The sequence below is a fragment of the Parasteatoda tepidariorum genome, chromosome 2, assembly GCF_982258835.1.
Source record: "Parasteatoda tepidariorum strain Cologne lab strain chromosome 2, Ptep-v5.0, whole genome shotgun sequence".
Classification (NCBI taxonomy): Eukaryota; Metazoa; Arthropoda; class Arachnida; order Araneae; family Theridiidae; genus Parasteatoda; species Parasteatoda tepidariorum.
Window position 1 is genome coordinate 87,581,089 of NC_141756.1, and position 17,909 is coordinate 87,598,997.

At 27.2% G+C, this 17,909-nt stretch overlaps 2 protein-coding genes across 4 annotated transcripts in view; one reads left to right on the forward strand and one right to left on the reverse strand.

Annotated features, from left to right (window-relative positions):
• LOC107439891 (uncharacterized) overlaps nucleotides 1-17,909 on the reverse strand; it is a 29,357-nt gene that overhangs the window by 7,206 nt on the left and 4,242 nt on the right. For 2 of the 3 annotated variants that reach the window (XM_016052632.4, XM_087157676.1), the window contains exon 2: nucleotides 2,775-2,890. In XM_016052632.4, coding sequence (XP_015908118.3) covers nucleotides 2,775-2,885 — 111 coding nt within the window. In that variant the 5' untranslated portion in view covers nucleotides 2,886-2,890. Of the gene's footprint in view, nucleotides 1-2,774; nucleotides 2,891-17,570; nucleotides 17,865-17,909 lie in introns of those variants that run through there. The other variant, XM_071177793.2, reaches the window with a different exon arrangement.
• Nucleotides 6,836-17,909, forward strand: part of Wdr24 (WD repeat domain 24) — a 45,285-nt gene continuing 34,211 nt past the window's right edge. Inside the window, exon 1 of the mRNA XM_043046766.3 lies at nucleotides 6,836-6,991. Within this exon, the coding sequence (XP_042902700.2) occupies nucleotides 6,930-6,991 (62 nt within the window). The 5' untranslated portion in view covers nucleotides 6,836-6,929. The remainder of the gene's footprint in view (nucleotides 6,992-17,909) is intronic.

The following is a 17,909-nucleotide window of genomic DNA, read 5'->3' on the forward strand; positions in this document are numbered from 1 at the left end:
GTGAAAATAATAACAATAAATTTTGAGAGCCAGAATTTCAGGTAAATCGTTAACAAATAAATGCAAAAATTACCAAATGAATGGTTTAAATACAGTATAATTTGATTTTTATGACCAGAACTATGTTGTTGTTTTTTTCTATAAATGTATAATGTAGATTTTTACCCAACAGTATGGTAATTTTACCAGAATTTGTTTTTCTATGTGTAATACTATAGCCATTAAGAACGAAATTCTCAATTGAAACACAGACCTTATTGTAACTAGAGAAACTCATTAAAAATTATGAATATCTCTAAAAAATATCAATACATTTTATTCCATGATTTTTCATGACATTATGAAAAACGCGCATATATTGTTTATGATTACCAACAAAGTAAGACGTAAGTCTCTCCATAACTTCTGACAAGAATTTATATAGGAATTCCATGACTGCCATTCAAAATTCCCATATTACTCGGATGGAACTATTTATATAATTATGCATTGCGTAGTGTAAAATCTTTATAGAAAAATGTCCTTACAGGACCATCTAACATTATTTTTTCCTCTGAACTGTTAGGAATTCCTCTTTCTTACTTTCGTTATTCGATATTTTTTATTGATGATAGATGTTTAATTATTTCGACTGTGAAAAATTGGTTTTACTGGGGAAAAAATTCCTTCATCAAACTTTTTCAAACGAAGGAAATATTATAATATCTGTAATATTTTTTAACTGATGATAAATAGACGTCAGAGTTTATTAATCAATTCGCAATATTTCAGAAGATTTTTTCTAACATCATCTCCATAAAATCAAGAATTTTTCCTCGAGAGTTTCTTGGCTGTCCTCTTAAATTAGGTCATTAAAGTTTTTTCGGGATTAACCAAATTTCATTTCTTTTTTTTTTTCAATTTTCCTAAGACACGACATTTAAATAATGGTAGAAAATGTGAGTTTTTTTAAAAAGTAAAATCACATATGAAAATCATTTTAAATGAGTGAACTTATAAATTAAATGAACTTATGAAGATGATAGCATATTTTCAAAATATCTATTAAATAAACTTCAATAACTTTTTTGGTCATTTTTATTTATTATATAAAAGGAAAAATTAAAATAAATTTTCAGCATTTTTTTGCATAATATTGGATATTTTTATCATGTGTATTTCCTCATTTTGGTTATGAAATGAAATTCAATAACATGTTTATACTTCATAAAAGTGTCCAATAATATGTTTATACTTTCATAAAAGTGTCCAATAACATGTTTATACTTCATAAAAGTGTCCAATAACATGTTTATACTTCATAAAAGTGTCCAATAACATGTTTATACTTCATAAAAGTGTCCAATAATATGTTTATACTTTCATAAAAGTGTCCAATAACATGTTTATACTTCATAAAAGTGTCCAATAACATGTTTATACTTCATAAAAGTGTCCAATAACATGTTTATACTTCATAAAAGTGTTCAATAATATGTTTATACTTCATAAAAGTCTCCAAAAAGTTACTTATACCTTTCTAATAATTTTTCATTGTAATTAAAACTCCAACCTGTGTGGGCAAATCCAATTGTATTTTCAGATAGACGATTGCCTTATTAAAAAAAATAACACTTAATTTTAAAAAGAAAAGAGAAAATAACATTTAAATTTCATTTTGTAACATATAAAATTGTACCAAATGTTATCCCATATATTGGAAGCTGGGTCTCATACCAATAACGCGATCACCCTTAAATAGCTAAATAGTGTATGCATATTTTACTCATTAAAAAGTGAATAATATACCAGTCTTCCGTTATATTATGGTTTACGAGATTACCATAAATGATCTTAAAATAGTTTAAATATATATTTTTTATTTTACTTGGATAGTTTTGGAGTCGATGCAAAACTTATAAACTTAAATCCTCCCAGGCAGAGAAAAAATTCTCATAAAATTATTGTTTAGTAATGAAATTTCTAATAATAATAATAATAAATCTAATTCTGGTTAATGAAACCAAAATTTAACCTTTCATTTGGTAATTTTTCCGCTCGTATTCACCGTATACCTGACGGAAGTTCTTTCTATTATCACCAGATGGCAGTAAAATAAAATGCGTTCATAACTTCCACTTGATGATGCGAATGCATTGATTTACACTAATCTGAGCTGTTATCATGTCATAGGAAGACTGCAAGTACTTGACCTGAGTAGTTTTTTTTTTTTTTTTTTTTAGTATACTGGGTGCATGGACTGCTCACAGTAAATTGTGGTTTTCAAAATTATAGTTTTTATTACCACACATTCGGCAGAAAATACAAAACTAAAAAGTAAATTATGACGACTAAATGGCTTTTATACCATGCTCTGAAGTATCATGATAAAATTATCAAATTTAACTACGGTTACCAAGTTTTATCGCCTATTATAAAACCATATTTTATTCTTAATTTTACCAAAATCTTCACCAAAGTGCTTCGGTTAACATTATCTTGATTTTTTATGTTGCCATAGAGCCCGAAAAACGATGAATTTTACCATATTCTGGTAGTTCAAACTATCAGTTTATAACAATGTGTCTTTTTTTAACAAAAATAAAATCAAACATCAAAAATCTTTTAGTCACTTTTAAACAATATAAATCAGAACTAAATATTTTCAATTATTCATTTTATTCTGTATTTATTTTCGAACTTTAATTTTAAAAACGCATAGTATAAACTACAACAGCAGTTTATTTTTTTTAACCCTAAAAATACCGTTAGTAAGTAAATTGCATTTTCCTTACTTTTTCAAGATTCAAATCCCTTATGAATTTTGGAGGTTCCGGACAGAATCCCAACACCAACTGACCAAAAGATCCTAGTGGCAGCAGTGCAATTAAAAACAAGGTTATCATGTTCTCTAAAAATAAAAGTGTATTTAAACATTTTACAAAGCTGTTATACAAATATGAGTTGTTAATTATTCAAAAAAAATTAATTCATTAAAGCGTGAAGTTAAGTTCGTAAAATTATGCATATAAATACTGCCGCCTTTTGTGACCTTTAAAAATTATCCTATAAAGCATATAAACTTTAATGATCCCCAAGTAGAATACACAACACGACTCTATTTAAATATTATAATTGCTCAACCCCATCTCCAATTCTAACAACTTAGTCATGGACAAATCAAGACAAATTCAGGCCCAAGGCAACAAAATGTTTTGGGCCCCGAACAAATTATTTTGAAATTTAATTTCTGAAGACTAATCCTAACAATAAAAAAAATCTATTGAACTGCATGATTCAAGCGAAACATTCCAAAAACTTTTGAAAACAGACAATTGAAGATTATTTTTCTAAGATAAAGTTTATGCATCTAAATATTAAAGCAAAATATAAAACAACGCAGCAATGGTGCATGAAAATAAAAATAGTTTGGTGACCACAAACAATTGAAATCAGGGATTTTTGCTATGTCACTGATTAGCTGAATTATTTTAAAGATTGTAGCCTTTCCTCTACAGCTTTACATATTTGTTAACTAGAAGCTTTTAGTTCTTGTTGACAATAATTATTTATAAGAGACTTTTCGAATGTGTATTCTCGTTGCAAGCCGTTGGAGTAAAAATTGCACCAATTAAAATTCAGCTGTTCTTTGTAATTTGATTAATGCAATGTTTACACGAGTTTGGTTTATCACAATATAAAGAAAATTTAAAATAGAAAATGCATTTTTTGAGATAAGCTGTTTCTTTCAGTATTTTTTAACGCAATATTGTAGACTTTTTACTAAATTTTGAGGCCCCCCAGAAAGTGAGGGCCCTAGGCACGTGTCTATTGGGCCTAGGCGACAATCAGGCCCTGAACTTAGTTTTAAACAATATATTACCCAAATTTTTCATCCGTGGCTTTCCCGCACTTTAATTTCAATTTTAACTATTTTTAAGAGATGCTCGCCATATTGTCAAAGTTCTTTTTGTATTGAATTTCTGTAATAATTTGAAATCTTCTTTGCAAGCGAACCGTGTGTATGTGTTTGGGACATTTCAGCACAGTAGACCATCTGAAGTATTAAAAGTATTTCTATCTCTATCGTGAAATAAAATAGGAAAGTCTTCCCAATGCTCCATTTGTGTGCTGTACTGCTTCCTAACCTACCTCTCGAGCCATAATTTGAGTTTCTAAAAGCATATATTTGCTATTGCTCAAAAAAAAATAGGCTCTGGCACCAATAATTAGTACTAGTGGGTTGCGCCCTCTGCTCGCCAACTCTCGCCAACCCCCGAAAATTGCTACTCAATCTTATATGGTTTGCTTCGCAAACCAAGATCGCTTCGCTCGCTACAAACTTAGGTACATTGGAAATTTACAAAATTCTAACAATCATTCAAATCCATATAACAACTTTTTTTTGAAAAAAAAATTACTTCTTTTTAGTAAATACTAAGTCATTAAAATAAATTTGAATTCAAATAAATGACATGTAATTCGTTAAACATATTAGAAATGTGCTATAGTATAAAATCTTAAGATAAAATTTCTAAAACTGATATCTCTTTAAAAAGGTTAAACTTTTGGCTATAATTAAGTCTATTAAAAATTGAAATAAGTGAATTGCAATGGAAAAATCCGCATAAACAAAACATTGAATTTCGGAAGAAATCTCATTTGGTGAGAATGCTCTCTCTTGTCAAAAAATACAAAATAAACTGACCTCAAATAATTAAGGAGAAATTAAGGAAAAAAATAATTAATCAAATAATTAAGGAAACTACTATCACGCTTAATATAAAAGGAAGATTTATTAACTAAACAATAAAATTACAGCATCGCAGTTCCAAAAAACAAATCTCACACTCACTCAAGAAAACAATTTATATTCTAATTAGTCACCATAGCAACCACAAAACTCTTCTCGTTACCATCTATAAATTGATATATAATAAATAAATTATTAAACGAAAAATACGATGCACATAAGCACATAATATTTTACATTCTGGTTATTTCAGTTTCCGTTTTTAAGAACGCTTTATGTTGAGCCACCTCAACTAGATTTGGCATGTGACATTTTTAGCGGCAATCATTGATCGATTTTCTAGCGTTGCCATCCGGCGAGTTGTAATGAGGCTTTTTTTTGTCGCCGTGTAAGAGAAATATATATATATAGATGACAGTATGCGGCACCATAGCACCGTGTTTATGTTTAAAATGTCTACAGCCATTTTAGAAAGGAGCTAAAATAAATCAAAATAACTACTTCGCCACTAAGTTTTTATTTACATAAAAATGCGATATTATTCTAAATAGCTACAGAGTGTAATACTAACTATTCAACACTAACTAAATTATTTCTTAAAACAACCTAACAAAAAAAATTATGAATGTTGAGAATAGTTTTTGATTGTATTTAAGGTTTACACTAACCCGCTGCGGGTATTTCAATTTTTTTTTTTTTTGGTTGCTGTGTGATTGTTGTGTCAAATAAATATTTTTTTTAATAATAAAACATAAAAACTGTTTCTTCAGTAAAGCTTGATTCGTTACAGTACTCTTTGGTTAGCCAGACACAAATAAACACAATATTTAAGGGGGCTTAATTGTTTTGCACTCAAAAAAATTTTGAATTTACTTGCTCCTGACTAGCCGGTTAAGTAGTACTAAGATATTTTTAAAAAAAGATTTTTTAACTAGATTCAAACTTTGGCGTGTGTGCAACCCAATTATATCGCCAAAATTTGATGCTATATCAATACAGTGTCAAGCTAAGCCATATTATCGTACAAATTAAATCAGCTTAAACTCGATCACTTGATATTCTGGATCAACTTTAATTGAAACATCGCTCAATTTAACACCATTTCAAGTTTACATTAAATTTGCACAGTATTATGATTCAAGCACTTAATTTTATGGTTCAAAGATCCCAAATTTATTTTTCAAGATACCAATTTTACGATTTAAGATTCTGATTTTATGGTTCAAGATACCAAATTTATGGTTCAAGATACCAAACTTTTGGTTCAAGATACCAATTTTAAGGTTCGAGATACCAATTCCATGGTTCAAGATACCATATGGTTAAAAGATCAATATTATGGTTACATCAATTTTATGATTATATCAATTCTGTAGTTAAAGATACGAAAGATTTTATGCTCCAACCTGAAAATAACTTTCCCAAGAGTGTATAAATTCTATGAATTTATACGTAAATAAAGTTAATAGCTTAATTCATTTAATTTCATTTTATCGAAATATATTGTGGAGATCAATTAATATACTTTGCGAAAAATAAGCAAAATTAAGCTAAAATTTAATTTATTAATCATTATCAATGAATTACCTTTTTTCACAACTTCATTGAAAGAATTTAAAAACTAAGTCATAAAAAAATCATTTTAAATTTCCTTATCGTTTGCCTATCTTACTATTCATTTCAGATTCCAAAAATAAACCCCAGGCTATCTAAAGATTCAATTCTTAGAAATTAACAAAATAAGTTTATGAAATAATATATTTATTTAATGCAATAAACAGAGAAGGATAAAGTAAATAAAAATTTAAATCTGAAAATTGCTTTAATTGTTTTTAATGCCATAAAATTTAAAATATAAAAAATATTTCATAAAAATATAACACTTTGAATAGAATTTATTAATTAATCTTATAACCATTGTAATAGTGAGAAAGATCCAAATAAAGAAGTAAATCACATTTCAAACAAAAAATAAGCATTGCAATAGGGTAAAAGCATTCCGAATTTATCTAGAACTAACAAATATACTTGCGTCAGAAACTTGTAGATAAATTCATTCTGACTACTTAACTTGTTTTCCGTACACTCTGTATCGGGTCTAGGTTATCGAAAGCAACAAAACAAGTCCTTCAACATTTAGAAATTTAAATGCACTTTAAATATAAATTAATATTAAAGTTAAATTAGAATAATTCAAATGGATTTTGATGACTATAGCTTGGAAGTAGACATTGAGCCAGATTATGAATTCATAACTAAGTAAGAGTTTTTTTTTTTTATTAAAATTAAACCACAAATATTCATATCAGATTACTAATGCTACTAATATTGAGCATGATGGTATCATTGTTAGTAACAATAATTGAATCAACATGAGCTATATATATATATATATATATATATATATATATATATATATATATATATATATATATATATATATATATATATATATATATATATATATATATATATATATATATATATATATATATATATATATATATACAGAGAGAGATTTATATATAATAGTTTTATTTGGCAATTAAATCAACTGCATCGCCACCAAACACTTAGTACATTGTAGTTTTTTAAAAAATTTCTTCGTAATATATTTAAACAGTTAAGCGAATAATTATATATTGTTAATAATTATTGTTACTAAAAATTATTATTAATAATAATAATTATTGTTACTAAAAATTATTATTAATAATAATAATTATTGTTACTAAAAGTTATTATTAATAATAATAATTATTGTTACTAAAAATTATTAAAAAATAGTGCGTGGAGTCCCTCTGCGCGGAAGAAGTTAAACTTCGTAACCTGCGACGTTAATTGTAGAAGAATCAGCAGTCGTAGAAGGATCACTAGTTCTATTCAAGGACTTTTTTTCCTGCTACGCTCGCTTCCGTGCTCTGTAATAACGGTAATATTGTGCATTTTTCCCTCGTGGACAGCTTGAACCAGTGGAAGTGCTTGAGGTTGCCTCATCGTCTCGCCATGGAAAATGTATTTGTATTAATAATGTATGTGAATGTAATGTAATTTCAAAAGAGAAAACCTAACAATCAATTAATATTCACAAGAGACGTGCCTTGACATAACCTTAAATCCGCCGCATTGTCCGTGGGATTGTTTTCACTCATTTTTTATAATTGTTATCCACTAAATTTGAAAATAAAAAATACTATCCTACTAAATTATATGTGTATCAAATCAAACTAAAAAAATATTTATAGGAAAACAATACTTTTATGACTTTTATTATTTTTATGCTAGTGAGAACCAAAACAATAAGGAAATGAATGAGGGAAAACTGGATCGTACCACATGATTTCCCGGCCAATAAAAATGTAGCGTTAAACGTTAACGCAACCTTGTTGGAAGTCGCATAAGAATTATAACTTCAATAATAATAGTTATTGTTACTAAAAATTATTAATAATGATTATTATTATTATTATTGTTAATTATTAGTAATATTAATTATTAGTGATATTAATTATTAGTAATATTAATTATTAGTAATAGTAATTATTATTAATAACTATTTTTAGACGAGTAGCTATTTATTTGTTTTTTTAATGTAAGAATTGCAAACACTCGTTAGCTTTTTTAAACCTTTAAACTTTTAAACATCACGAAAGATAATATTCCCTATATTAGCTTAAAAATCTTTCAAATAAAAAAATTTAAACACACTTCTTATTGAATTAATCAAAAATTAAGTCAAACCGAAATATACAAGCTTCTTTTGCTACGAGAAACTATACAATTCCTCTACAAATCCCTTTTATTTTTAATCCATGAAGTACAAAAACCAAAAAGGCTACTCCGCTTTAGGGAATGAATTTGCCAAACTATTATTGACGCCAAAATGATGCTTCAATGAATTGTCTTAATAAGCACCACATCGAAAGGAGAAAGTGAGAATAGACCGGTCACAATCTCAAGAATGCCTCCTGCTAAAATTCCATGAGTAGACTCAAAATTGGCACCGGATGGTAAAAGAAAGAGAAGAAGACCCATGCTAAAAATGTGAAGAAAAAAATGGTGGGAAACATGAAATACCAGGCGAGATGAATAAGCTGCTCAGAAGTAAAAAGCGAGATGCTTATTAAACAGCATATTTCAGAGTTATGACTTCGAACCATTCAGATGGAGTAGGGGAGAGTGGGGTCAATTGTAACACTTTTTTGCTTAACTATTTCTAACTAACAGAAAATCCAATATATTATTAGTATTAATTGACAGACGAGTAAAGTGGACTATCCTCTACTAGAAAAAAAATATACCTTATTTTAAATGTTATTATATAACAATTTTTGACAGTCGCGCACTTGTTACAATTGTCCCCACTTACGGGGCCAATTGTAACAGTTCATGAATTCAACTAAAACATAGTTAATTATACATATTATCATAGTTGTGATATGTTTTTTTATTGATCAAAATAGTAGTGATATTTTAGGAGTAAAAATAATAATGAACAGAGACCTAAAGGGTTAAACTTTTAACTTTAAGGGGTTAAAAATTTTAATTTATGCTGTGAAAGGTGACAAATGAAATAATGCACATGCAACATAATATAAATGATATAGGAAACTATTGGTGGTTCTTAAAGAGTTAAGTAATGGTTTGTAAACATAAGATTACTTATTTTCAGCTGTTACAGTCGTCCCTTTACTTATTGTTACAATCGTCCCCAAGTCGCCATTTCAGCTTCATTTGTTAAAAACAATGCTTGTTAATTAACAAAACTAATATTTTTTTTCTTAAAATGTTAATTAAGGTGCCCACTTACATATTCGGTTAATAATTTTTATTTGTTTAAACAAAATTACTATGTCACAATATAATATTCTAACACCAAAAAAAGTACTTACGTAGCGTGAAAATATCTTTTGTGATATAACTCTTTCAAAAGTACATAAAAATGGTTGCCAGCAGGGGTGTACAGTCCGCAAAAAAAAAAAGATATCACCCTGAATAACTTTCGTTCTAATGATCCGATTTTCACGAACTAAGTGTTAATCTTAATGGTTCCTGGGGGTGACCTCAAATATGCTAATTAATTAGTGCTAACTATTAATTAAGTTACGAAATCAGACACAAAAACGTACTTTCTCTGAATAAACATATATTTTTTTTTACATATTTGGAATCTAGACACTTGAATTAGGGGGGGTAGACAAAATTTTAAAACAATTGGGTCGTAAATTGGGTTGCAATAAAGGTTTATATATTTGGCGATAGTCCAGAAAACCGCCAAAAAAAGTCGCCTGCGCAAATAAATATTTTAAGATAACCCTTGACTGATTCAAAAGAGAAACGCTTAATTTTACTAGGTTGCTAGGCAACCAATTTCTGACTGTAAAAAAATTGAAATAATGTTTTGTGATTGCTCTGAGAGGTTTAATTAATAGTTAATAGAAAACACCTCGAAGTTTCTAGGCAATAGACAATTTTTAAGTTCATTTATGTCCAAAAAGCAAAAATAAATAAATAAATAAATAAAATAAAAAATTATTTTAATCTCTTTGGAAAAGAAAATTTGAATCGATTTATAAGTTTTCAGAATTTAAATACATGAACTTTTTATCTGATATTATTTAGATTATGCTATGTTTATTCGAGGATTTCATACTAAAATCAAATTAACATAACTTATAATAGCTATATACAAAATTTTAGGGATAATGATTTTTACAGCTTTAATCGAGTCTTCTAGGCATGAAAGTTTGAAGGAAAAAAAATTGCATGAAAAATAAAATGTAGATTGTATAGTAATTCTAATGCACATTCACAAGGTTTTCTGTAATTTACGATTTCTTTTTTCTATAACTCAATGAATTGCTGAATGTTTAGTGGCATTTTAAAAACATTGAAATATGTTATGTTTAAGAATAAGATATTGAAATAATATGTTGCATATTGTATGATTCATTGTTTAAAAAATTGCTTCATTTTGCTAGATATTTACGTTACATGGTTTTCTTTGGATAAAGATGATTAGCAAATAGCATCCACATGTTTCGATACATTCTGAAACTTACGTTCGCAAATTCACCATAAAATGTCGCACAGCATATTCTTCAATTACGATAAGCTACATTTACCACCAAATACTGCTACTATGATTATTTTTGTTATATATATATCAGATATATATATATATATATATATATATATATATATATATATATATATATATATATATATATATATATATATATATATATATATATATATATATATATATATATATATATATATATATATATATATATATATATATATATATATATATATATATATATATATATATATATATCTGATATGATATTCTCTTTTTAAACAGAGCTCGTAAGGCCCTTAAGATACTGAAATGGGGGCACGAAAACTTAAAAGATTTTTTTTTTCCTAATGCCCGCCTGATTTAACATCGGTCAATTCAGGCATCTACAGCGCGACAGATATCTGTGTGGCCTAAGGATTCCTAACGAGCATCAAACATTCTCAAAATTAAGTGTTCATTCACTGGAAAATTTAGTGTTTATTCAATTTAAGAACTGTTCCTTCACTTGGTTATCTTACTACTTATTATTTAAACCACCAAAAGCTTAAAACAATATTATGTAAGTTATCTAAATTTTTTTTACATAATTTGCATTTAATAACAAATATGTCGACATGCATTTAATAACAAATACGTCATTTAGCTAAAATTACAAATTTTGAAATTTTTATGATTTTTTTTTAAAGACAAGCTAAGCTTAAGTATTCCTTCACTGGTTAGTTTACCCTATAAGATTTTGAGAAATTTGCGATGTTGTGAGAGATGCTTAAAAATGTTGACTGCGTATTTTTATTAATATTTATAAAATATATATTCAAGAAATTGATGAATATTTTATTCCAAATTTATTCATTCGTATGTATATTATTGAAATTTTATCAGTTATTGAGAAAAAATAAATAAAAAATAATCACATTAAAGAAGCACAATCTGTTGTATAATCATATTCTATCAGAAACATGCTTTTATAAAACTCCACATTCTCTGAATAAAATGTATTTTATTCAATAAAATGTTTTATTCAAATTTCTTTACTAAATTGCAAATAGAATTTTAGACGACTAAAGAAGAAACATCGTATTTTATAGCTTAAAAAAATAAAAATGAAAAGATAAGCAAACGATTATTAGCGAAAAAAATATGAATGAAATTTTATGCTAGGCGCGCGAAGTCAAGTTCCTCGCAAGTTTATCACATTTTAATATTAATCGCTCCATTTAATCATTTCTTCATTGTCGCCAAATTATTTTTTTAAAAATAATTAATTTTAAGTTTTCTCAGCTTCTAATAAATAAAAACAGTTGAAACTTTAGATTTTTCAATTGAAAAATATGTAGATTAATATGGTATAAAAAAATTCATACCTTATAATTCAAAAATTTTTAATACTTAATTTAATTAAATAATAAAAAATAATTAACAATTATTAAAAATTATTTTTTTCGTGAAATTATCTTTGGGTAAATGAGTTTTATGACTGGGTGAAATTTTCTTCGAATTGCTTTATTAGTTTTTAAAATATGACTAAAAACGTAAAAAGTGAAATTAACATTAAGGGGTACGAACTTTGGATCGCTCTCTTGACCAAACTATGGGGACCATATTTCCCAGATTGCGGCTACCCCCTATATTTTGAAGGTTAAGAATCCAAATATGTAAGAAAAAATATATGTTTATTCAGAGAAAGTACGTTTTTGTGTCTGATTTCGTAACTTAATTAATAGTTAGCACTAATTAATTAGCATATTTGAGGTCACCCCCAGGAACCATTAAGATTAACACTAGTTCGTGAAAATCCGATCATTAGAACGAAAGTTATTCAGGGTGATATCTTTTTTTTTTTTGCCGACTGTACATGTAGATTTATTAAATACACCTTGTGCGCCACGTAGGAACCGAATCTAGAACCCGACACTCGAAATATTTGCTCTGTTACAATCATACCCTGTTACAATTGACCCCACTCTCCCCTACTACTGGTTAATCATTAGGTCAAAAATTCTTCAACATGCTCACTTTTTTTGCGTACTGTACAATGCAAATAAATTGAATGTTCCTAAAGCATAGATGTATATCAAGTGATAATAAAAAAAAACATTAATAAAGTATGTATAAAAAACATTTTAAGCATTCAAAATTCTAAGGTAAAATAAACAGTAATATAACATTAAATACTTAAAAATTCCATTCTTCTAGGAAAAAAATTTCAACATTAATTTATTGAAAATTTGAATACTTTTAATTGTGATAATAAACTGAAATAAAATTAACTGAAAACACTAGAGTATATCTGTGAGTCGAAATTAAAGTTAATTATTACATAATTATTAAGTTCATCTTAGTTTTTAGAATATAATCCAATTAATTTTTTGAGTATTCCGGCAAATAAATTATTGACCTTCAGTGTAATGCTCAATTTAGTTTAGATGATTTTTAAGATTGCGGTTAGTAACGAACTTAAAGTTTTTAAAATAAGATTTACGTAATGAGCAATATAAATCTACAAAATCTATTAAGAGTCAAATTAAACAACTTCGTTTCTTTTACTTTTTAAAAAAAATCAATGCATTATCTTTTAAATCTCTTTGGTAAGTAATTATTTTCCCAGTCGAGGAAAATCTGATTACTTTATATTTTTCCAACAATTTCGAAAAGACAAAACAATGTTCGAACAACAACAAAGCAAAACAAACGAAAAACAATGTTCCAATTTTTATTAGTTTAATCGGATAAATTTAGTTATTTCATTGAAAAAAAAAATTTAAAAAGTGTATTTATCGATCATTCATTTCCTGACATAAGTAGAACAGATAGATGATGGACTGATTTTATCCTCAAAAAATAAGTATTTGATTGAATAATAATGATTTTGGTAAATATTATCTTTACAGTTTTAAATTATATAAATGAATAATTATTTCTTCTTTGCGAAAGAAAATAACATTTGTGATTTTTGAATTCCAAATTTAATACACTTAATAATTATTATTTATTTACCGAATTAAATTAAAATTAAAATTTTAACAAATTGAGATACGATATAAAAATAATTAATTTTTAATTGCTTGAAAAATTTTGTTGTAAATTATAATGAAATATACAATAATTGTGTGTAATCCTATTTAAAAATACAAAGTCATAATTTTAAGTAATTATTATTATAACTGTTTTTATTAAATCTATTTTTCGGTCAAAGTAAGCACCCTATTAAATTTTATTTTACTTTATTACTGACTTGGTAAAGCCGATGCAGATTTGGGTTTACGGCAAATCAATGTCAGCTCCATACCATTGTATTTTTGAACCCAACCTATCAAGGGGATTCTAACCTATGATCCGTCCGATATTTTCCGTCAGTAATGTGGAAGGAAACAATGTTCAATTCGAACAAGCTGTCGCTAGAATTCGATCTTGAGTCGACTTATTAATAGGCGAGAGTTCTATCCCTTAAGCCATTGCGGTTCCTTATCAAATTTTATTTTATTTTATAACAAGCGTTGAACAGCTGACCCAATTCTGAGCGTACGACTATCAATGTTCAACTCCGTAGCCATGTAAGTTTGAACCCAAGGGAATATCTGGATAATATCTGGATCAAGCATTGGGACAAAATGGTCTTCTGATGGAACTAAATCGGAAACTCAGTACCCCCAGAGGTATGATTTGTTATAGAAACATGGAGGACTTTGCTACTCGACAGATTAACCGTGCATCAGTTACCGTTTACTACACTGGGAGTCTTCGGCTGGCGGGGATCAAACCCACGAGCTCTTGAAAATGGGCCAGCGCCCTACCGACCAGGTCATCCCGGCCTTAGAAGATGCATATAGAAGACAACTCCAAAAACTTCCCACGGTTAGCCAGACTGAAAAGGGTTCTAACCCATAATCCGTCCACCACTGACTATCCGGTACGCACAGTGGTCCGTGTGAACCGGGAGCAGAATTCATGTCAACCAGTCCCAGCTGAGATTCGAACCTGTGGCATCACATTGGGAGTCGAACGCTCTATCCCCTGGGCCACCGTGGCATCTTATCAAGTTGAATCAATATCGTTCATATCTGAATTTGGAAAAAAATCTCAGAAGTCAAGGAAAATCAAGAAATATCACAAACAAGACACGCAAACCTTCTTAGAGCTAGTTAATTCGCATTTGTGCAATATGAAAATGAATAAATGATGAAAAAATGAGGTGATCCATGAGATCAGGTTCGGGAAAAAAAGTATGGTGAAAAGTACCAGAATATAATAAAATTTACCGCGTTTCTAGTTCTATGGAATCACCAAAAAGATGGATAATTTTTACCATAGAGTTTTAATAATGATTTTGGGAAAATTAACAATCAAGTATTTGTAGTTGCTATAATCTGTGATAAAATTTGATAAATGCAGTAGAATTTAACAATTTTATCATAGAGCATGACATAAAAACCATTTTTTCAGTTAAATTTACTTTTCAGGTTTGAATATGTGGTAATAAGAACTTTAAATTTGAAAGTCAGAAGTTCCGGTAAAGCGTTTACATGTGAACGGTAAAACTACTATATGAAAAGCTCAAATAACATATATTTTAGTTCTTATTACCAGCATTATATTTTTTTTAACCAGGAATGTTATTACCATGCAATACGGTAATTGCTCGAGAATAGTTTTTTTCCGTGAATATAAATACTTTTTTTATAACTTCTTACAAAAAAAATGGGTTTTAGGCATTTAAGCAATTTTATTTTTAAAAAAAATTTAAATCATAAAAAAATATTATATTTTCGTGAAACTTATAGAATAATGTCAATAACAATTTCCAAATAAATTGAATATGAAAATAAAATAACACTAAATAAGAAAATGTAATATCAAAGCTTAAAATTAAGTGAAATAAAAAAGTTTTTTAAAATGAAATATAAACGTTTTTTTAAATACGCCAAAGAAGAATGGGAAAATATATAATTAGAGAAAAACCATTTTTCAAAAAAAATGGATAAATTACTAAAATATTTAAATTAAAGTTATAGTTAACATTAAGCATATTTATATCAAAGAAAATAAATTTTTCCTAACTCTGAAGAGGAAAGAATATTTTTTCATCTCTGCAAAGCTTTTTTGAATTAAAAGAAAAATTATTTATGTGCTTAATAAAATTAATATTACGAAATTAATGCAAATATGAAATTCTTGGCAACTAAAAGCTTTCAGTGTTCGATAAAATAAGACAAGTTTTATAAAATTATTTGAAATAAAAATAAATAATATGACGTAAATATCGATTACCGTACCAAAAATAAACGTTTATTTATATTTAGTTTATTTTGTTATTTATCTAGTTAGTTTTACTCAGTCTGATTTAGTTTATTTTGTTGTTTATCTGATTTTGATATTATAGACTGATTCGCCTACTTTCTGATTTACGAACGCTGATGTACTAGTTCATCACTTCATTGTTTCCCAGATTTACAAATTTACTGTTGATCTGATTCACTGATACTTCTACATTGCTATTATTTAACAATTGCATTTTTCTTTTGATAACATTGAAACTTTTCTTAGGATACTTTACTATTTGCTTTACTTTTATTATACATTTACAATTTAACTAATTCATCTATTTATTCCATTTTTTTTCTACCTTTATTCACTGATTCTACAAAGAATCAGTCATAACCATGGTTGTCATAGAGACGAGAATTATGTGGTTTCAAACTCAAAACTACAAACAATGTTAAAGAACATCAGGATGAAAAACAATCCAATAAATTAAACAAACACGTACGGAACATTGAAAAACAATTTTAAATAGATATAGTGAAAAAAAAGTAAACGAGAGGTCTTCTGTTAAATTAATAGCTCCATAAAATGACATCAACAAAAGTCAGAACTCTCTCACCCTAGACTGACATTAATGTAAAAATAATTATAAATGTGATTTTTTACATAGAATTAAATTATTCTAATTATTTAATAATATACTGTTACCAGATACATAGTTACCAGAATTTGTATTTTAACATAGGAAAATTATATTTAACATTTTTAGCATTTGAAAATTTTATTTAATATTTAAGTATGTTTAAACTATTAGATAGCAGATCTTGCGTATATCGTAATTATTGCTTCACTGGGAAAAAAAAGTATGGTCAAAACTACTGGAATATGGTGAAATTTACCATGCATCTGGCTCCATGGGAACACCTAAAAGCTCAGTAATATTTACGGAAGCATTTTGGTAATTATTTTGATTAAAAAAAATATTGTTTTATAATAGGTGATAAAATTTGGCAAATGATTCAAAATTTTATTATTTAATTATGATACCTTAGAGCATGGCATAAAAATCCTTTATTTGGTTTAATTTACTTTTCAGTTTTATAATTTTCACTAAATGTGTGGAAATAAAAATTATAATTTTGAAAAACAAGAATTTTCGGTAATCCGTTATCCTGTAAATGTAAATTTTACCGGATAATTTATGCAAATGATTGGTTTAAATACCATATATTTTGGATTTATTAACCAGAAATATGATTTTTTTTACTGGATATGCCGTTACCATACAGTGCGATAATTTTACCAGAATTTTTTTTCCATGTAATTTTACCATCTTGGAGAGTAAAAGACAGATATCGAAACTTGTATAAATACTGTAACATTTTTTATAATTTCAACTCTTCATTTTGGACAAAAAATTCATTTTTTAAGAGTCATAAATTCTAAATCTATCAAATATATTTCACTCTTTCAAAAGTTCTGCTTACTTACCAAATTAAATGTATTCCTCATTTCAATTTCATGCTACTTCTGTAAATACTATTTCCGAATAAAATAATAACATATATTCATGAAAAAAACCTTATTGTACTGAAACATACCAACTTGTCAAATTGTATTTAATGATTATAATTATATTAACAAAACATTTTTGTTACTGTTCGTAAGAGCATTTGAATAAAATCATTCAAAAGGAAGAAATAAATCAAAACTTAAGTTGAAAGATGTCGCTACGTTACTGACAAATTTGTTTGTCATGTTTCATAAGTACACCTGCAGATATGAAAACAATCAAATGGAAAAGTTAATGTTTTTACAACGTCATTCGCG